At 45.5% G+C, this 21,497-nt stretch overlaps 1 protein-coding gene across 4 annotated transcripts in view; it reads left to right on the top strand.

Moving 5' to 3' along the window:
* Positions 1-21,497, top strand: part of ARFGAP2 (ADP ribosylation factor GTPase activating protein 2) — a 59,523-nt gene that overhangs the window by 13,574 nt on the left and 24,452 nt on the right. For 2 of the 4 annotated variants that reach the window (XM_068260955.1, XM_068260954.1), the window contains exons 2-10: positions 1,868-1,986; positions 6,558-6,630; positions 6,722-6,853; positions 9,459-9,536; positions 10,598-10,694; positions 10,773-10,829; positions 14,865-14,909; positions 17,337-17,389; positions 21,335-21,471. In XM_068260955.1, the coding sequence (XP_068117056.1) occupies positions 1,868-1,986; positions 6,558-6,630; positions 6,722-6,853; positions 9,459-9,536; positions 10,598-10,694; positions 10,773-10,829; positions 14,865-14,909; positions 17,337-17,389; positions 21,335-21,471 (791 nt within the window). The remainder of the gene's footprint in view (positions 1-1,867; positions 1,987-6,557; positions 6,631-6,721; positions 6,854-9,458; positions 9,537-10,597; positions 10,695-10,772; positions 10,830-14,864; positions 14,910-17,336; positions 17,390-21,334; positions 21,472-21,497) is intronic. The other 2 variants (XM_068260956.1, XM_068260957.1) reach the window with 2 other exon arrangements.

Below are 21,497 nucleotides of genomic sequence, written 5' to 3'. Positions count from 1 at the left end.
CTGTCCTACCATATTATTATCATTATTATGTATTAATTTAAATAACCTTGACATCCCCTTGCAACACTTTACAGGGTGCTCCTGATCCTGACATCTTCTGCAGCACTTTACAGAGTACATAGTCATGTCACTGACTGTCCTTAGAGAAACTCACAATCTAATCCTACCATAGCCATAGTCTAATGTCCTACCATATTATTATTATTATTATTATTATTATTATTATTAATAATAATAATATTATGTATTAATTTAAATAACCTTGACATCTTCTTACAGCACTTTACACAGTGCATAGTCATGTCACAGACTGTCCTCAAAGGAACTCAGTCTAAGCCTACCACAGTCATAGCCTAATGTCCTTTTATTATTATTATTTTATTTATATAGCTCTGACATCTTCTGCAATGCTTTACAGAATACATAGTCATGTCACTGACTATCCTCAGAGGCATCCTAATCTAATCCTATCATAGCCATAGTCTTGGGTCCCTATCGTAGACTAAAGCTGGCCATACACTAGGCCGATTCCCCGCCGATCGACAGCAGATTCGATCACTGGGATCGAATCTGCTGTCACATCGTTCATGCTACATGCTACATTTCGCTCCGTGCCGGAAATTACCGATAGATAGATCCCTGTCTGATCAGATTCGATCAGAGAGGGATCTATCTGTTGGTCGAATCTGATGCCAAATCGACCAGTGTATGGCCACCTTAAGGGCGATTTTGTGGAGATCCAGTTAACTTATCAGTATATCTTTGGGATGTGGGAAGAAATCTGAATGTGAGGAGGAAACCTGCACAAACAAGGGGAGAACATTCAAACTCCATGCAGATTCTGTCCTGGCTCAGATTTGAACCAAGAATTTGCAAGGAGAGAGTGCTATCACCTATGCCACTGCTTCACCCATTATTTAGTATTTTATATAGCACCGACATCTTCCGCAGCGCTGCACAGAGTATATTGTCATGTCACTAACTGTCCCTCAGAGGGGCTCACAATCTAATCCCTACCCCAGTAATATGTCTATGTATGTATGTATTTTGTAGTGTATGTATCATAGTCTAGGGCAGGGGAAGGGAACCTATGGCCTGGGAACCAGATGTGGCTCTTTTGATGGCTACATCTGCCTCACAGACAAATCAGTAGGGTTTTGATTCACTAAGCTGCACTGCTCAAGTAGCGCAGCTTAGTGTGGCAGCGCAAATAAACGTAGTCGCGCTCCCCCTAAAACTAGCGGCCGCTCCAATTGTACTTGTATCTAGTTTTAAACCTATTGTATGGTTCTCACTGAATTACATTTTAAAATATGTGACGTTCATGGCTCTCTCAGCCACAAAGGTTCCTGACCCCTGCTCTAGGGCCAATTTAGGGGGAAGCCAATTAACTTATCTGTATGTTTTTGGGATGTGGGAGGAAACCAGAGTGCCCGGAGGAAACCCACACAGACCCGGGGAGACCATACAAACTCCATGCAGATGGTGTCCTGGCTGGGATTTATATCAGGGACTCAGCACTGCAAGGCAAGAGTGCTAACCACTGCACCACTGTGCTGCCCATTATAATCCGCTTGTAGATTCTGTATGTTGGCTAACTTCCACTATTGAACAGGGAATTTCTGTATGGCCCTGAATCTCAGGGAATTAGAGGTGCCCTAATCTTTACTGCCAGTAGGAAGTGGTGTGTACGTTTCCATGGATCTGGTCATGCTCCTTGTAGGCCTCAGATGATGGCTGTAAATATTTGCTCTCTGCTGAAAGGTGATATGATCACGGCTCACTGATATCTCATCTGTTATGTATCATTGACAGAAGAACGTTCCCTTGTTGCTTGTTAACTCTTCATTCCTCTCTGTGTTCTCAGTCCTGCTTTGATTGTGGTGCCAAGAACCCCAGCTGGGCCAGTATCCCCTATGGAGTGTTCCTGTGCATCGACTGCTCCGGCATACATCGCTCCCTGGGAGTCCATCTCAGCTTCATCAGGTGGGTGACAGGAAGTGGGCGGGATGGGGAGAGGCATGGCAGCAAAGGGTTCAGCCAATCAGAAACTCCCAGATATTAAACTGAACCCGTGTCCTGTATTCCCCTTACTGTCCAAGGCGAAGAGACGTTCAGAATGTACTTCCACTTTAAATAGTCTCTATCCAGCTCCTAACTCACGTCCAGAGAAAAGCAGAGAGAGACTCAAAAGAAGAAGAAAACATGGGGTAACTTGAAACACCAAAGGATGCCTGAGAGAAACAGCTTTTTAGCATTTACACAGCAGGGAGTGGGATCAAGCTCCAGTGTCCTCCGCAGCAATTATTTTCCAGCCGGGTGGCATGAAAAACCAGGGCTGTGGAGTCGGGGCAATTTTGGGTGCCTGGAGTCGGAGTCGGGAAAAAATGCACCGACTCCTAATGAGTTTGTAACTGTAATTAAAATAGAAAATATGATAAAATGTTCTATTTCTCAGATAATAGTCATTAAAAATAATGTGTATATACAGTAATAGCTGTGTTCAGTCCACAAAAATGAAATAAACCAAAATAAGTTACTTGTGCTGCTTCAGTAAAGCAGTCCCCATATTTTTAAAGTCAGATATACATATCTGATTGTGACTGTATATATGATGTGTACACAGGAATCTCTTATATATACTAAATAACGTCTATGCTGTAAGTATAAAGCCTGATGTGTAGCCGTGTCACTAATAGAGATGGTCAATGAAATGGAAATCATTCTGCGTTGATTCTGATTTATGCAAATGTATGCACTCCCTTTGCTGATGAAATCAAATAATTTGATATGTTGTTAAAATTTGGTTTGGTGACTATGAATTAAAGGGTACCTGAGGCGAATTAAAAGAAAAGCTTTATACATACCTGGGGCTTCCTCCAGCCCCCTTCAGGCCATTCGGTCCTTCGCTGTCCTCCTCCGCCACCTGGATCTTCTGCTATGAGTCCCGGTAATTCAGCCAGTCAGAGCAGTCTGGCTACGTGCCGCTTCTACAGCCCGGAGCGTTCTGCACCTGCACAATAGTGCTGCGCAGGTGTAGTACGCTCCTAGCAGCGGAGTGTGTGCATGCGCACTACACCAGACTGGCTCAAGTACCTGGACTCATAGCAGAAGATCCAGGTGGCGGAGGAGGACAGCGAGGGACTGATTAGCCTGAAGGGGGCTGGAGGAAGCCCCAGGTATGTATAAAACTTTAATTTCATCTGTCTCAGGTTTACTTTGTTACACAGTAGTACTATACTCTACATATGCACTCCCCACAGAGCTGCAGGGAATACACTGAGAATGTTGTGCACATTGAACACAGAGGTGTTGTCTGTCACCCATAAACCTTGTTCAGATTGTGCATGAAGAATGTGTAATAGAGGAAGAATCCTCTCATTCCCCTGCAGAGTACCTGCACATCATTCTTACAAGTTCCCACAATTACATTGCCTAGGGCCTGATAGATGTTCTTTGTTCCGGTCTGTACCTTTTACAAGTACTCTTACCAAGGACTAGTTTTAGCCTAAAGGGAATAAATATAGCAGTCTCCATATCCTTCTCACTTCAGTTGTCTTGTAAAATTCCTAAGCGTTGGCAGTTGAGACGAATTTCACGTTACATACTGTTAATTAACAAAATTGTAATATGCAAATTAGAGGAGTCGGAGTTGGTGGAATCCTAAACTGAGGAGTCGGAGTCGGTGGATTTTTGGACCGACTCCACAGCCCTGTGAAAAACTAGCCGGTTGGGGGAGAATGCAGGTTCAGCGCCTCTCTGTGCAACTCTGCTTGCAGCATTAGAGGCGGATGAGGAGGCGAGCCGATGATAGCCGGGTGGTCACCACAATTAGCCGGGGGAAGCACCCGGTTCAAAGAGCCTGGGGAGAACACTGAAGCTCATTTAACTACTTTAGGACCACGGTGATTGAAATCTATGCACTGTTTTGGTGGGCTCCTGGCTGGCAGGGCGTAGGTTTCAATCACCGCTGCAGCGCGCATCCACCGCTCAAACCCGACGTCTCTTAGCATGGATGGTCCCCCTAGGGGTAGGCCACGTCTGGGGGGTGTACTGTCCATGTACAGGATCTTCTAAAAAAATTAGCATATTGTGATAAAGTTCATTATTTTCTGTAATTTACTGATAAACATTAGACTTTCATATATTTTAGATTCAAATACACACAACTGAAGTAGTTCAAGCCTTTTATTGTTTTAATATCGATGCTTTTGGCATACAGCTCATGAAAACCCAAATTTTCTATCTCAAAAAATTAGCATGTTTCATCCGACAAATAAAAGAAAAGTGTTTTTAAAACAAAGTCAACCTTCAAATAATTATGTTCAGTTATGCACTCAATACTTGATCGGGAATCCTTTTGCAGAAATGACTCCTTCAATGCGGCGTGGCATGGAGCAGGTGCCAGGTCGTGCTGAAAAATAAAAATCTTCATCTCCATAAAGCTTTTCAGCAGATGGAAGCATGAACCCACTTTTGAACCAGAAACAGAGGCAGAAGCGCCTGACCTGGGCTACAGAGAAGCAGCACTGGACTGTTGCTCAGTGGTTCAAAGTACTTTTTTCGGATGAAAGCAACTTTTACATGTCATTCAGAAATCAAGGTGCCAGAGTCTGGAGGAAGACTGGGGAGAGGGAAATGCCAAAATGCCTGACGTCCACTGTCAAGTACCCACATTCAGTGATGGCCTGGGGTGCCATGTCAGCTGCTGGTGTTGGTCCACTGTGTTTTATCCAGGGCAGGGTCAATGCAGCTAGCTATCAGGAGATTTTGGAGCACTTCATGCTTCCATCTGCTGAAAAGCTTTATGGAGATGAAGATTTCATTTTTCAGCACGACCTGGCACCTGCTCACAGTGCCAAAACCACTGGTAAATGGTTTACTGACCATGGTATTACTGTGCTCAATTGGCCTGCCAACTCTCCTGACCTGAACCCCATAGAGAATCTGTGGGATATTGTGAAGAGAAAGCTGAGAGACGCAAGACCCAACACTCTGGATGAGCTTAAGGGCTGGTTCAGACGGACGTTTGCAGAGCGTTTACAGCCAGCGTTCAGGGCTTGGTGTTAAACGCTCCCATTCAAGTGAATGGGAGCGTTTGTACCAAGCTTTCAAGCGCGTTTACACAAACGCGGCGTTTGGGTCCCGATTTTCTCTGGCGTTCAAGGAGCCCCTGGAAGCTACATGTAGCTTCCAGGGGAGGTTAACCGCGACGGCTAATGTCCTCCTAGGGGAAGAAAAAACGCGACCGCATCCAAACGCACACGAACGCTGCTGAACGCGACGCCAGCAAACGCAACGCCTCCAAACGTCCGTCTGAACCAGCCCTTAGGCCGCTGTCGAAGCATCCTGGGCCTCCATAACACCTGAGCAGTGCCACAGGCTGATTGCCTCCATGCCACGCCGCATTGAAGCAGTTATTTCTGCAAAAGGATTCCCGATCAAGTATTGAGTGCATAACTGAACAAAATTATTTGAAGGTTGACTTTTTTTGTTTTAAAAATACTTTTTTTTTATTGGTCGGATGAAATATGCTAATTTTTTGAGATGGGAAATTTGGGTTTTCATGAGCTGTATGCCAAAATCATCAATATTAAAACAATAAAAGGCTTGAACTACTTCAGTTGTGTGTATTTGAATCTAAAATATATGAAAGTCTAATGTTTATCAGTACATTACAGAAAATAATGAACTTCATAACAATATGCTAATTTTTTGAGAAGATCCTGTATTCTTGCTCCTCCCCCGAGGGGCAGTTGCGGCGCTCCCAGGCAGTTGAGGCCTTGTGGTGTTGTCTGCGCTGCCCCCCATTTTTGGGGGGTACAAGGAGGCCTACATGCAGAGCCCCTGTTGAGATGCAAAGTATTTGGTGTGGGCCAACTCCTGCAGGAATGGCAGGGAGGTAGCCTTAGTTCCTGCATATTCTGGTAGGCAATTACAGCATGCAAACGCCTTGCCATTTTAATTAGACGAGAGTCAGTATCAATTAGTCAGACATGAGGCAGCCAGTATATATGTCAGGTGGAGACTGGTCAGAAGCACACACCTTTTCACTCTTCTCCAGCAAGGCTTCTTCTCTTACCGCTGGATTCCGATCACATGATCTGACATATGATCGGGATTCAGGAGACTGTGTCAGCATTTCAGCACCACCCGGCTGTCTCCTGAATCCCGCTCCCATGTCATGTGATCGAAATCCAGAGGACATATAGGGAGTACTCCACCGCTGCAGTGGAGGAAGAAGAAGCCGATCCAGCTGTCTGGACAGGTATGTATTAAAAGCTCCCTGCCGCCGAAAATACCCTGCCGAGCCTGCCATCAGCAGGAAAAATGTTGCCCTGCAGCCAATTTAAAGTTTTACTTTATTTGGCTGCTAAAGGGTATTAACCCTTTAGCAGCCAAATAAAGTAAAACTTTATTTGGCTGCAGGGCCAGTTACAATGCCTCTGCACGTGTGTATATTCTTCATATAAATTAGCCCCCCCCCCCTCCTCTGGAACCCAATCCCTCACCCCCTCACCTCCCCAACCTGCTGCTGACTGATGTCTCTCCTTCAGGTCTACTGAGCTGGATTCTAACTGGAGCTGGTACCAGCTGAGGTGTATGCAGGTTGGAGGCAATGCCAATGCTGTGAGTATCCCCGGCCTCCGGTCCTCTTCTGTTACTGCAGCCTGTGCTGATCTGTGCCTCACTGCTGTCATCTCTCCCATCCTCCCTGCAGAACGCGTTCTTCCACCAGCACGGCTGCACCACCAATGACACTAACGCCAAGTACAACAGCCGCAGCGCTCAGATGTACCGGGAGAAGATCCGGCAACTGGCCAGCACCGCCATGTCCAAATACGGAACAGACGTGAGTGCAGGCCTGACACTTCCATGACTTCACACAGGACAGGGTGACATTGTGTGTCCGCTACTAGACAGATCAGCACACAGGACAGCATTGTTTTCCAAGTGGCCAGCCTGAATCTCAATACCCTATTATGAGTAGAGTGGTGGTGGTGGTGGTTTACATAGTGCTGTAGCCTTTTCTGCAGTAATACACTAAATAGAACAGAAGGTATTTGCAATAATTCAGCTTTATGTGAGCAAGTGTGGTTTCCCATGATGAAACACTCCCAAATATGCAAATCCTCTCTTTCTGCCCCTGAAATCTAGGTTGCACATCCCAAACTACAGGTGTATAGTGAGCCTATAGCTAATACATTTTACAGAGCCACACCAAAGCCACATACAGCCTGTTTGGACATATTGGTCCTCACCAGGGCATGATGTGTATTGAAATGGCTCTATTGGGTAGGGCTTGGACCACTACCAAGTACCATATTTTTTGGAATATAAGACACATTTTTTTTTTCTCCCCAAAAATGGGTAGAAAAAGTCCTTGCATCTTATATTCCAACAGCAAGGGAATTCCCGACTTAAGATCGCCTGCTTATATGAACTGCCGACTAACCGCGATTATGTGGTCCTCCCGCTCCCTCCCAGCATGTCTTCTTCGCTCCCCATGTATAAAATCAATTACCAGCTGCGTGGCTCACCTCACCAGGGATTCCAGCGGCGAGCACAAACCTCTCATCTCCTGCGCTGCTCCACCTAGTGACTGCTTCTGCTGATGACGCAATCAGCAGAAGCCATCACTAGAGGAGCCAAGCAGGAGATGAGAGGTCTGCGATTGCCGCTGTAATCGTTGGTGAGGATAACCACACTGCCGCTCGTTGATTTTACACACTGGGAGCAGAGGAGACTTGGGGGGGCGGAGGTCCACAAAGGGGGACATGGGATACATGGGGGAACAGGAGGAGACACAAAGGGGGGAATAGAAGGGGGGACACAGGCGCAAGGGAGGACACTGGGGGACAGAAGGGACACAGGAGGACGCAATCATTGGTGACACAATAATTGACAGAAGATCTACAATTTGCTCCTGGAACATGGACCAGAGATGCTCACCGGATGAAATCTGAATGAGTTTCATATGGTTTTCATCCATGTAATTAAAGCACCTGAGCGGGTGGGTGAGAGGGGGTTAAACTTACCCAGCAGGCAACTTGTTTAACCCATCCCACTCTGCGTTCCAAGATGCATCACGTGACTACCGAGCTTCCTCCTTCAACATGGAAGGAGGAAGTGTTTGTAATCACGTGATGCTGCTTGGAACGCAGAGTGGGAAGTGCCATAGGACGGGTTAAAGAAGTTGCCTCCTGGGTAAGTTTAACCCCCTCTCACCCACCCACCCGTTCAGGTGCTTTAATCACCTGGATGAAATCCGATTGAAACTCATTCAGATTTCATCCAGTGAGCATCTCTGACATGGCCGCACCAGGTTTAGTATATATATTTTTTCCCCTCTAAACGCGTCTTATATTCCGAAGCATCTTCTATTTGGAAAAATACGGTAATACCCAGACAACTCATGGTGACCCAGAACCACTAGGAAAGTATAAAGGGGATAAAGGAGACCGAGAAGCCTTCTTACTAAAAAGCAATGCCGAATATAATTTTGCCTTCTTCAAACAGAAGGTATTTGTGATAATTCAGTTTTATGTGAGAAACTGTGATCTCCCACAATGCTTCACTGCTGAATATGCAAATGATCTCTTTATGCCCCTGAAGCCAGGCTTACATCCAGAACCGCTGGTGTATAGTGAGTCTATAGCTTATAAATCTTGCAGAGCCACATTGAAGGGGCACTATGGCGAAAAATTGTAAAATTTAAAATATGTGCAAACATATACAAATAAGAAGTATGTTTCTTCCAGAGTAAAATGAGCCATAAATTACTTTTCTCCTATGTTTCTGTCACTTACAGTAGGGTAGTAGAAATCTGAGAGAACCAACAGGTTTTGGACTAGTCCTTCTCTTCATGGGGAATTTGTTTATTTTCAAAAGCACTTAGTGAATGGCAGTTGCTCTGTTCAACAGCCAAAAAACTGTAGGAAACAGGGAAGCTGGCCAGCATCATTGTTTAAATCCTTGTTTAGGGAATATCTTTATAAAGAATAAAAGTCTTGCTGAGAATCCCCCATGAAGGGATGGCCTAGACCAAAACTTGACGGTTCTGTCAGATTTCTACTACCTACTGTAAGTGACAGCAACATAGGAGAAAAGTAATTTATGGCTTATTTTACTCTGGAAAAAACGTACATCTTATTTGTCTATGTGTGCACATATTTTACAATTTTTCGTCAGTGCCCTTTTAATCCAACATGCAGCTAGCTCAGGCTTTCTCGTCCTCAGTGCATAGCTTTTTTTTTTTTTTTTTTTTTTAGTAAGCAGGCTTTCTCCTTGCCACAAAGCATGTATGCTAGACTGGAGTGACTGCTAATAGGTCAGTCTTTGCACAGCTGATAGTCATGTGACGTTAGTGCCCAGCTTTACTCCAGTTCTGCCTGTCTAGAATCACAAATACACAGGTGCTGGAAGGGCTTTCACCAGTTCTGTCTCCTCCGTTTTAGCTGTGGATAGAAGGCATGAACTGCACCGCTGGCTCCCCGGAGAAGAAGGACTCTGACTTCTTTGCTGAGCTCACCCAGGTATGCCCTGCTCTAGTATAACATACATTGAAAACGTGTTTTTTCTACTCCTTATAGCCTATATAGTTATCCAACTTGCTGTTGTCCCAAAGTGATGTCATCCGTGTAAAAATCACAAGTCCCCCTGGCATAGAACACAGCAGTGCTAGGAGTGAGGTGGAAAACCAACCAGTTGCTGTTATATCTCCCTACTGGAGCTACAGCAGAGCACCCTCTGGTGGACCTTTCCTCTTCCCTCCCCATAGCACAAAATGCTCACCAGAGAGCCTAACCGCTTATTTCTATACTGGGGGTGGGGGGTAAGCTATGGCCTGAAGCAATCACAAAAGATCATTTTGGGCTACATTTTATGCATAATCTAGCTTCAATTGTGTCTCCACTCCTTCTAAGGGGAAATCAATCTTAGCAAATCATCTATGTATGTTTCATATATTTTAAAGAGCCACTGTCATGAAAAATTGTAATGTACAGACATACTTAGAAGTTCTTTTCTCCCAGATTAAAATGCACTACAAATGATCCTATGTTCCTGACGCTTACAGTAGGCAGTAAGATACAGACAGATCTGACATGTTTTGGACTAGTCCATCTCCTCATGAGAGATTCTCTTAGTTTTTTTTTTTTTTTTCAAAAGCACTTACTTAACAGTAGTTGTTAAGTCCAGCTGCCAAATTAGTGTGCAAATGACTTGGTAGACTGGCCAATATCTTAATGCTCGCTTCACACTGGCACTGATGTAACACTGATACGTGTAAACAATGATCTGTAGAACAGATCCGTTTTTTAAAACAATCCAGAGCCAAAGCTCGGGTTCAAAATAATAACCTGAAGAGAGGGATGCCTTGTGATCCTCCTTGGGGGCGGGGCTTCCCTCGGTGGTCTGATCGCTCCGGCTTACTGCACGTACGCAGGCATCACGCTGAAGGAAGAGAATGGTGAAGCAGAGACCGGATCCGCTCAATTTAGTGATTCCTGGACGCCTTTTCACCTCTATGGACGGCACTCCGCTAAGTCTCTGGTGGCTTGTGAAGTTTTTTTTCTTTTGTTTTTATGTTCTTTAGTCTCCTGCCACATGGGAGACAGCATCCCCTGCAGAACAAATACCTGCCACCAGCCCGCCGGCAGGACCATCTGTACCTGCGAGTATCGAATCCGCTGGTGAGTGCTAGCTCTTGTGGCACCTCTGTAATGCTGTGAACCTGCATTTCATTCTTCTAATCATCCTTGTGCTTACAGGTGTGGAATCTGGACCGAGCGTGGATATTCTGAGCACCTCCCCCAAAGCTGCGATTGGTGAGCTCGTCATCTAGTGTTCTATATTAGATATATACCGAGCCCCTCACCTGGCCAAGCTCATGTGCTGAGAAGCAGAAAGATTACAGTGCTGGCTCTGAACTTGTATATCACCCCCTTAGACAAAAAGTGGACTCATCCTCTCTTGCTTGTGATTGGATGAGAAAATATCTCCTGTGAGAAAACCCTCAAAAGTTTATTGAATCCGAGCTCTAGTCTTGCCTATTAGGGCACTGTTCCACTGCCATCATTTTGCGATCTGATTCCGAACGCTAGCAGATCGCAAAAAGCTGTATACAGTTAAAACCAGGATGACCGTTTCCATTACTGCTATTGATGTTGCAATTTTTGTGCGATTCACCAGAAAATCAAATGCTGTTGCATTTCTAAGTGGAAAAGAACCCTTAAGGCAGAACCAAACTCTTCCACAGCACACAATGAAAAGTCTTCCTTACACATATACAGTAGTTGCTGAAAGAATCCTCTTCTCTGTATTAATGTATCCAGACCACATTCTCTAATTATTGCTTATCAGCACCTGTGAATAGACTGCAGGAGCTCTGCCTAGGGCCCTTTTACACTTAATCAGTTGCTCTCAGTTAAAACGGAAAGAAAACGGATTTTCAAAGTAATGCCCATGTTTTCCTATGGCACCTTTCACACTTTAACGCGTTTTACTGAAATCTTCTTCCCAATGCACTGCTATGGAAGAAAACACGTACTAACGCACACCAACAGATTAAGTGTAAACGGGGCCTTAGGCAGCTTTCCCTATACAGTAAACGCTGAGGCTTAACCATTTCAATGCGCCCTGCAAAGTGAAGCCAAATTCTAAACTTCACGTTTGTTTAGGATTTCTGTAAATTGTAAGGAAGAAATGTTTTTGTCCATAAATGTTATCGTGCTGTGGCTAAACTTTTAGAGCAGAGAGGAAATTCTGAGTTTGATCATCTGAATTGGTGAATGTGGATTTCACTGTACAATCTGGAACGTTGACTCTCGAGTTTTATCCAAGTCCCAATGAGGAGTATACGTGGCATCTATTTTGCATTCATGTCACTCATTAGGTTCTAGTTACAGGATAAGGAGGAGTTATCTAGAGCAGTGATCTGCAAACTTGACTCTCCAGCAAATAAAGTGAACCAGAGATGAAGCACCCTCATGTATTTCACCATAAATATCAGTGGGAACATTAGAGAAAACACCTACCCTGCTCTCTGTTTCATCCTTCACTGCTCAGCTTGCTTGTTATCAGCCCTGATAAAATCCCCGACTGAGCATTCAGTCTGGATTTGCTCAGGAATCATTATAGCTGAGACTGTCTTTTCAAGCCCAAGCCTGTCCCCTTCTGGTTCAGCTATAATAACTCAGCTATAATGATTCCTGAGCAAAGCCAGGCTGAATGCTCAGTCAGGGATTTTATCAGGGCTGATAACAAGCAGGCTGAGCAGTGAATGATGAAACGGAGAGCAGGGTAGGTGTTTTCTCTAATGTACCCACTGATATATATGGTAAAACACATGAGGGTGCTTCATATCTGGACTGGTTCACTTTAAGGAACTACAAGTCCCACAATGCATTTGCCTTTATGAATTATGACTGTGGCTGTCACACTCCTGCAATGCATTGTCGGACTTGCAGTTGGGCGGGACGCGTGTACGTGGAACGCAGGAGGCGGAAGCTAGGTCGGCGTGTAACGCAAGAGCCGGAGTGCAGCGAGACAGCGCCACTGAAAGCCTGCCAGGTGGCCCACGACCGGGGTTGAGCCCGCAAAAACTCAGTGCCATTTAAAAAGAAACGAGCATGTGAGTTGTTTGGAGTCATTTTTAATAAATTGTTTTAACGTTATTACGCTATGGAGCCTATTAGTTTGTTTTGAGGTGCTATTGATACGGAGTCACTACTGAATTTGTGGAGTGGATCGGTGATGATCGGTATAGGCAGAGGGAGGCCTTGATGTCCCTATAGGCGCTGTTTGACCCAGTCTTGCAGTGGGTCAATTTATTGCAGTGAGTGTTCCATCTTGAGGGTGCGGTGGTGGTACACACTGTAGAAGACATATACCGTATACATCATTACTGCGAGTCAAGGACTATAAGTGGTCTTGCAGACTTTTGATCCTCAAATCATTTTGGACTCCATATGTGCGCTGTTTTAAAATATATAATTGCAGTTCCTTTAACAGCTGCTGGAGAGCCAAGTTTGCAGATCACTGATCTAGAGCATTAGACAGCCGGGCTCCTCCCCCTGTGTGTTTTGTCTTTCTTGTGTAATATGTTGCTACTGGCAATATTGGTATTCACAGTGACCATGTGACACCAACAGATGGAAGAGTACCTTATAGATCCCTTGCTACATGTACCACCAGCACTACAGCGATAATGTGTCTGACAGAGGTGGACTTTCACAGGAAGTCAGCAGTGTACACTTTTAAAGGGAACCTGAAGCAAAGAGTTACATGGAGACTGCCTTTTTTTTAATTTCCTTTTTGAACAATTCCAGTTGCCTGGCAGCCCTGCTGATCTATTTGTCTGCAGTAGTGTCTGAATTGCAAACCTGAAACAAGCATGCAGCTAATCCAATCACACTTTAATCTGCATGTTTGTTCAGGGTCTATGGCTAAAAGTACTAGAGACCAGGGGATCAGCAGGACAACCAGGTAACTGGTATTGTTTAAAGAGGAGCAGTCAGCCATACTATCTCAGAAAAAACACATATATAAGTAGATAAATACTTGCTCTACTTAAATAACATATGTATTGCACTGTGCACGTTTTGATTTTAGTGATTTTTTCTACAGTAAAAAGAGAAAATCCTTCTTAGCATTTCCCATTTTAACTGTGGCTATTTTGAAGCCAATCCTGATGTCATTTCCTCCCTTACTCTCCCCTGCCTGATTGTGTATGCATTGCCCTCCATCCACTATAGAAAGTGCCTTGTCTCAGCGTGAGAAATATTGGCCAATCAGAGAGGAACAGAGATGTGGGAGGGGAAAACAGGAGGGAAAGAGGCTTCAGCCAACCAGGCTGCATTAGTTAAGTCTGAGGGGGAAGTACAGAAGCAAAAGAGAACAACCCAGCATGCCTTGCAACTTCCTTTTTGTGTACCAAATTTTGTGTGTACCAAATAAGTCATGTAAACTGGGGAATGATCATCAACAAGAAAAGGAATAGTGATTTTAACGTTTGGATTGCCTGGTTAGCATCCTCATTACTTGTTTACCAGATGAAAATAATTGATTTTATGCCTGACAATTACACTTATGTCAGCCTTCATACCCCTCTCGCTTCGGGCTCCCTTCAAAGCAATACTGAAGTGAAAAATACATAAAAACCAGATGCTTAGCTAAGGAGAGGGAAGTCTCTGGGTCCTATAGAGCCTTCCCGCTCCTCTCAGTCCCCACGTTCCAATGCAGTTTCCCCCGTTAGTACTATTCGACCTATCGGTTGGTGCTGCCATGGGGGGCTTGGGGACCCAGAGTGCTCCTGAAGATGGGTGGTTCCGTACTGTGAGCTCGCACCCGCGCAGTATGGAGCCACCTGTCCTTAGGAGGACCCGGGGTCCTGAAGCCTCCCGTGGTAGCATATTCAAATAAGAGTGAAAGCGCTGGAACAAGAGGGGCAGGAAGGCTCTTGCAGTGTTCCCCAACCCTGTCCTCAAAGCCCACCAATGGTGCATGTTTTGCATACATCCACAGAGGTAGTTAATCAGCTCTGCTGAGACACTAATTACCCCACCTGTGCATGTTTGTGGTTTCCTGCGAAAAATGTACTGTTGGTGGGCCTTGAGGACATTGTTGGGGAACTCTGCTCTATAGGACCCAGAGCCTTCTCTCTCCATAGCTAAGTATCTGCTCATCCAAAACTAGCAAGCCACTAAAGATCCGAAGCCTGTTTGTAGAGGAGCCACAGCTACAGGCAAGCATCTCCATGAGTGGTTTGGTATTGTACCTCGTTGAGTTTTGGTCTTAGTCAGATTGTATGTCTATACTGTGCCTGGTGTGATGGCTGAAGCCACGTTTTCCTCTCTCCCCAGACCAGGCCATGTGCCTCTCTGCTCAGGAGTCGTCCCCCAGCACAGGTGACCAGATGGTGACAGCCTGGCTCTGGCTGCTGTGTGCTTAGCATGTCTGTGCGGTGTCTTATACTGGAGATGCCTGAGTCCAGGCTTGTCTGTAGGAGGGGCTTCACAAGCTGCCTGCTGTAGGCGGAGCTCCCTAGAGATGCCTGAGTCCAGGCCTGTCTGTAGGAGGGGCTTCACACGCTGCCTGCTGTAGGCGGAGCTCCGTGGAGATGCCTGAGTCCATGCCTGTCTGTAGGAGGGGCTTCACATGCTGCCTGCTGTAGGCGGAGCTCCGTGGAGATGCCTGAGTCCAGGCCTGTCTGTAGGAGGGGCTTCACACTCTGCCTGCTGTAGGCGGAGCTCTGTGGAGATGCCTGAGTCCAGGCCTGTCTGTAGGAGGGGCTTCACATGCTGCCTGCTGTAGGCGGAGCTCCGTGGAGATGCCTGAGTCCAGGCCTGTCTGTAGGAGGGGCTTCACACTCTGCCTGCTGTAGGCGGAGCTCCGTGGAGATGCCTGAGTCCAGGCCTGTCTGTAGGAGGGGCTTCACACTCTGCCTGCTGTAGGCGGAGCTCCGTGGAGATGCCTGAGTCCAGGCCTGTCTGTAGGAGGGGCTTCACAAGCTGCCTGCTGTGGGTGGAGCTCCCTGGAGATGCCCGAGTCCAGGCCTGTCTGTAGGAGGGGCTTTACACGCTGCCTGCTGTAGCCGGAGCTCCGTGGAGATGCCCGAGTCCAGGCCTGTCTGTGGGAGGGGCTTCACACTCTGCCTGCTGTAGGCGGAGCTCCGTGGAGATGCCTGAGTCCAGGCCTGTCTGTAGGAGGGGCTTCACAAGCTGCCTGCTGTGGGTGGAGCTCCCTGGAGATGCCCGAGTCCAGGCCTGTCTGTAGGAGGGGCTTTACACGCTGCCTACTGTAGCTGCAGTAGGCGGAGCGCCTCTGGGGCGTGACCCAATATATTACACCTATCCGCTCCCAATCAGGGACAAGTAAACCTAAAACACAAGATACTCGTACATTTAAATATGTGTGCAAGAGAATGTACAAAGTAAGCAGGGTTATTATGTCTATTCAGTTACAGGAGGCTTACTATAAGTTATACAGCATAGGCTATATAACAGCAACCATAGAGGGTAGGAAGGATTACCATATACAAGCTGAAGGGGGAATCTGACTCTTTCACTTTCAGAACCTCTGAAAAGTTAAAGGACACCAGAAGTGAGAAAGATATGGAGGCTGCCATATTTATTTCCTTATACCAGTTGCCTGGCAGCCCTGCTGATCTGCCATGCATCATTCGTGTTCATCCACTGCCTCTTAATACTTTTAGTCCTAGACCCTAAGGCCCCTTTTACACTTCATCAGTTAGAACTGATTTTTTTTTTTTTTAAAGTAATGTCCATGTTTTACAATGGCTTAGTTCTCACTATACGTGTTTTAACTGAAATCTTTTTTATAATGCACTGCTATGGAAAACATGCTTACTACCGCACACCAACACGTACCAACGCATTAAGTGTAAAAGGGCCCTAGGCATGCAGGTCAGCTGTTGGACTGCATTTGTCACATGCTTGTTTCTGGTGTGGGATCTATACACTGAATGACAGATCAGCAGGACAGCCAGGCAAACTGGTATTGTATAAAAGGAAATAAGCATGGCAGCCTCCATACCCCTCTCAGTTCAGTTGTCCTCTAAAGGAATACTGAAGTGACATTGTGAGATAAACGTGCATGTACTGTGGCAAGCACACATAATTATGCTGTTTCTTTCTCTGTCTGAAAGAGTTAATCAGGTATGCAAGTGACAGTTTTTGCCCCGGGTCGGACAATAGCATAATCCTCATTGATAAGGAATTACAGCCATAAAACACTTTTCTAGCAAAAAAAAAAAGGCTTCTTAGAGCGGGAAAGAGATAAAAAAAAAATTAACCTATTCCTGACATAGGTGACTAAAATCTACACCCTGTTTACTGCTTGTTATCTCTGCCAGGGCGTAGATTCTAATCAATCGCCGCGTGGTCCTGCTATTCTCGTCACTCTGGGGCTGCAGCAGCCCCACTCACTCAACTGTCTGAAAGATAGCCAAGCTCCATTCACTGGTCAAGAGCCAATTTAATTGGCTTCTGACCCCGTGATCAGGGAAGCGACAGTGTGCACAGATGTAGCTAAATTATATGTGGTATTAGTCATGCCATGAATCTTACATCTTGTGTTTTGGGTTTACTGGTCCTTGGATGAGAACTGACTATATTGTTCCTATAGAGCCAGCCATGTGTTACAGACAGGAAGAGAGTTTGTACATCCTGTAGACTTTGCTTGTACAGGTTTCTGGTGATCTAACCCTGAACTGTGTGTGCCACAGGGTGCTGTGCTGGGGCCTCTGCCGCCTCTTACTAACCTTAATTGCATGTGCACTACAGCCCTGTCCTCTGTCTGCCCCTCTCTTCCAGAGGTGAGACCGTCCATCATCGGGAAAAAGAAGCCTGCCGCACCTAAAAAAGGGGTGAGTACCTTTCCTGTGTGGCCCTGTGGTGTAACACCCTAAAGAGGCCCAGCTGTGGGGGAGGAACCTGTAGAGGAGGCAGGGTGTATTGGCTGATTAGTTGCTGTGGGTAACCACACGTTGCACCCCCTCCCCATGCACTAGTTTATCAAGGCATTTTACTTCACCTAATGTGGCCTTCAAATTAAGTTCAGGCTCAGATTTTATATGCATTTCATAAGGTGACCATACACTAGTTGATTTTGATCAGATCGGCTAGAAGTCGATACCGCAAGCGAATGCCAAATCACCTGATTTTTTGCTAAAATTGGTCGATCGCGCAACAGATCAGGAGTACGTTAGTTCACCAACGCAGGAGCTACTCTCCCGTGTCCACGCACGGTGCAGTTCAGGTCCGGTCTTTTCTCTCCACTCCCGAGTCCTCTGGCCACCTATGTGACGTAATTTAGAGGTTAAAACTAGCAGCCTCTAGTGGTCACTTGCTGCGCTGCCCCTAGTGTTTGCCCTGTATAGTTACATCGCACAAGGACTCGGGAGTGGACAGAGGAAGGAGCAGCCAGCAGAGAAGATCCGCACCATGGACTGGTGAGAGCTGCCCCTACACTGCATGGAGGACAGTGGAAAACCCAACAAGCAAGCACAAGTTTTCCATCGATTTAAAGGGCAACTGAAGTGAGTCAATGGAGGCTGCCATATTTATTTCCTTTTAAGCAATACAAGTTGCCTGGCAGCCCTGCTGATCCTCTGTCTCTAATACTTTTAGCCATAGACCCGGAACAAGCATGCAGCAAATCAGGCGTTTTTGACATTATTGTCAGATCTGACAAGCTTAGCTGCATGCTTGTTTCTGGTATGATTCAGACACCACTGCAGCCAAATAGACCAGCAGGGCTGCCAGGCAACTAGTATTGCTTAAAAGGAAATAAATCTGGCAATATCACTCTCACTTCAGTTGTCCTTTAAAGAGAACCAGAGACGTAGCACCCTCATGTATTTTACCATATATATGCTCTTTGTTTCATTCTTAACTGCACAGTCTGCCTGTTATCAGCTCTGGTAAGAATCCCCAATTGAGCATTCAGTCTGGCTTTGCTCAAGAATCATTATAGCTGAGTCAGTCTTCTGTGATGTCTTTTCAAGCCCAAGCCTGCTCCATTCTGGCTCTGATTTCCTGCTATGAGGATACATAGCAGGAAATCAGAGCCACAAGGGGGCAGGCTTGGGCTTGAAAAGACATCACAGAAGACAGACTCGGCTATAATCATTCCGGAGCAAAGCCAGACTGAATGCTCAATCGGGGATTCTTATCAGAGCTGATAACAGGCAGACTGTGCAGTGAAAAATGAAACCGAGAGCATGGTAGGTGTTTTCTCCAATGTTCCCACTGATATATATGGTAAAATACATGAGGGTGCTTCGTCTCTGGTTCTGAAATCTATTGAAAATGTGTGCAGTGTGTGGAGGAATTGGACCACATAGATCTCTCTCTGATCAGATACTGATCGGAGAGGAACCTGTCGAATGCCCACATCACCCATTGTATGGCCAGCTATAGGATATTATTTTAACTGAATTGTGCAAAAACAAAATTAAAAATGTAAAAAAGTAAATACCGAGGGCTTGTTCACACAGTGCGTTTGCATATTTTTTTAAAGCACTGGCGATTTTAGAAATTAACCTAAAAGCGCTTGTGCAATGATTCCCCATGACAGTGTTCACATATGAGCGTTTAGATTCTGATCCGCTTTGAAAAACGCTGCCTGTACCATTTTTTGAGCTCTTTGGCTCAATGGAAGGTATAGGGAAATCACAAAGCACCTGAAAAAGCGATTTCCCGAGTGCTGCTTTGAATAAATACGTTGTATTTATTCATTTCCGTGTGAAAGCGTTCACTTCCTGACTGACATCAGGAAGTGAATAAAAAAATTGCTCTGCAAAAGCGCTTAGAAAGCGTAGGGAAAGGTGATTTAAAAAATCGCAATAAATTTCTCAGCGCTTGAAATGGCAATGGCTGGCAATTATAATGTGTACATAGCTTTACTCCATCAATTCATAGATCCTCAGAGAGTGACAGCTGCCTGAACATGCTCATCATACCTCAAACACTCCCTCTTTCATCACCTGTGCATAAAAAGGTAGAGGGCTGCTGCTGCAAAAGCCACGCCTCCCTGCTGTCTGGGTGGGGGAAGGGAGTGAGAAGGCAGGCTGGGGGTCTCAGTTTAGGAGATTAAGAACTGTGAATTGGTGCAGCTGTGTTTGCAAAGAAGAAAAAATATTAACCTTTATGAATAATTGATATGAAACCTCATTTTATTGAGTGTATATAAAATTACACCAGATCATGGTTTGTAATGTTCATGGAGGTAGCTGTTACATTTTTGTCTGTTCTGCCAACAAAACTATCCCATTCAAAAAGAGATCAGCCTGGATGAATTTTCCTGTCTCCCTCCTTCCCTCACCATCTTTCTGTTGTTTCTCTCTCCCCTCTTATATCTCACATTATTCCCTCTACCCCTCTCTTGTCCGTCCTCACCCCTCCTCCTCCTTTCCTTTGCCTCTCCTCCTTTCCTTCACTCCTCCTCCCTTATTTCACTCCTCCTCCCTTATTTCACTCCTCCTCCCTTATTTCACTCCTCCTCCCTTATTTCTCTCCTCCTCCCTTATTTCTCTCCTCCTCCCTTATTTCACTCCTCCTCCCTTATTTCACTCCTCCTCCCTTATTTCACTCCTCCTCCCTTATTTCACCCTTCCCCTTCCCTCCATCACCCCGCTTTTTATTTTCCTTGACTCCTCCCTTCCTTCAACCCACCTTTTTTTTTTTTTGTCTCCTCTTCCTCCTTTACTTTGTCCCTGTATTTATTTTCCGTATCCCCTCCTCCTCTTTTTCTTTACGACACCTTTTCTTTTCCTTGACCCTCTCCTCATTTTCTTCACGGCTCTTCACTCCTGTCCGTCCTTCCTTCCTTCCTTGACCCCTCCTCCTTTATTCCTTAACCCCTCCTTTTCTCCTCCCCCTGCCTCTAATTCCCTTTCCGCCTTCTCAATGGTCTCTCTGCTTTCTTCATTCCTTCTCATCTTTTTTTTCTTTCTTTCATTGTCTTCCCTTTTTATTGTTTTTGCCTCTTCGCGGCTCGCTATACCCTACATTCTTCTTCTTTGCCCCTTGGGCCTCTTAAGCCCAATCTACACGATACGGTTCTATTGTACGATTCGATTACAATTCTATTTACGATTCGATTAAATCCGACATGGTCGATCGAGATTCAATTCAGTTCGATTTGCCATTGCAAAACAATGGCAAATCGAATTGCATCGAATAGAATCCTGATCGGACATGTCGGATTTAATCGAATTGTAAATAGAATCGTAAACGAATCGTACAAAGAACCGTATCGTGTAGATTGGGCTTTAAAGTGGCCATTAACAATACAATCCCACTGATGAACACTCATTTCCAGTCAGTGTTGCAATTGTTCAATTAGAAAGAATTGGTCATGCCCACTAACAGTCCAAAACCTGCTACCCAGATTTTTTCAGATGAATGGATTTGATCCGTGTTGTTGTTTTTGTTTTTTTGGGTTTTTTTTTCCTTTTTCCGTATCCATTTTATCAATCTGATCAAATTGAATAGCAGGTTTTCGGCCAGTAGTAGGGTACGACTGTTTGTTTCGACCACGATCAGAAACGATTGTCAGTGGGATTTTATCTTTAATGGCTACCTTTATGTACCCAAACCCCCCCCCCCCTTCTACTCTTTCTGCCTCCTCTTTTCACTATTCCTTTTTCACTCTTCCTTTTTCACTCTATCCTCTCCCTACTCTGTTTTCTTCCTCTCCCTCTCCATGGTGGTCAGTGTGCACAGTGTGTCTGACCAGCATTGAAGGTTTGTACAGCCCTCTGTGTGTGGACACTGGTGGAGCAGCTCTCACTCCTCCTGTTTTGCAGCTGGGGGCTAAGAAGGGTCTCGGAGCCCAGAAGGTGAGCAGCCAGAGCTTCAGCGAGATTGAGCGGCAGGCCCAGGTGGCAGAGAAGATGAGGGAGCAGCAGGTGGCGGAGCTGAGGAAAGAAGCGGAGGAGTCACTGTAAGGATTGGCTTTATCTTTCACTC

This window comes from Hyperolius riggenbachi, chromosome 11, assembly GCF_040937935.1.
Source record: "Hyperolius riggenbachi isolate aHypRig1 chromosome 11, aHypRig1.pri, whole genome shotgun sequence".
Taxonomy (NCBI): domain Eukaryota; kingdom Metazoa; phylum Chordata; class Amphibia; order Anura; family Hyperoliidae; genus Hyperolius; species Hyperolius riggenbachi.
The sequence above is the reverse complement of the archived record's forward strand: the minus strand, read 5'-3'. Positions and strand labels throughout refer to the sequence as shown.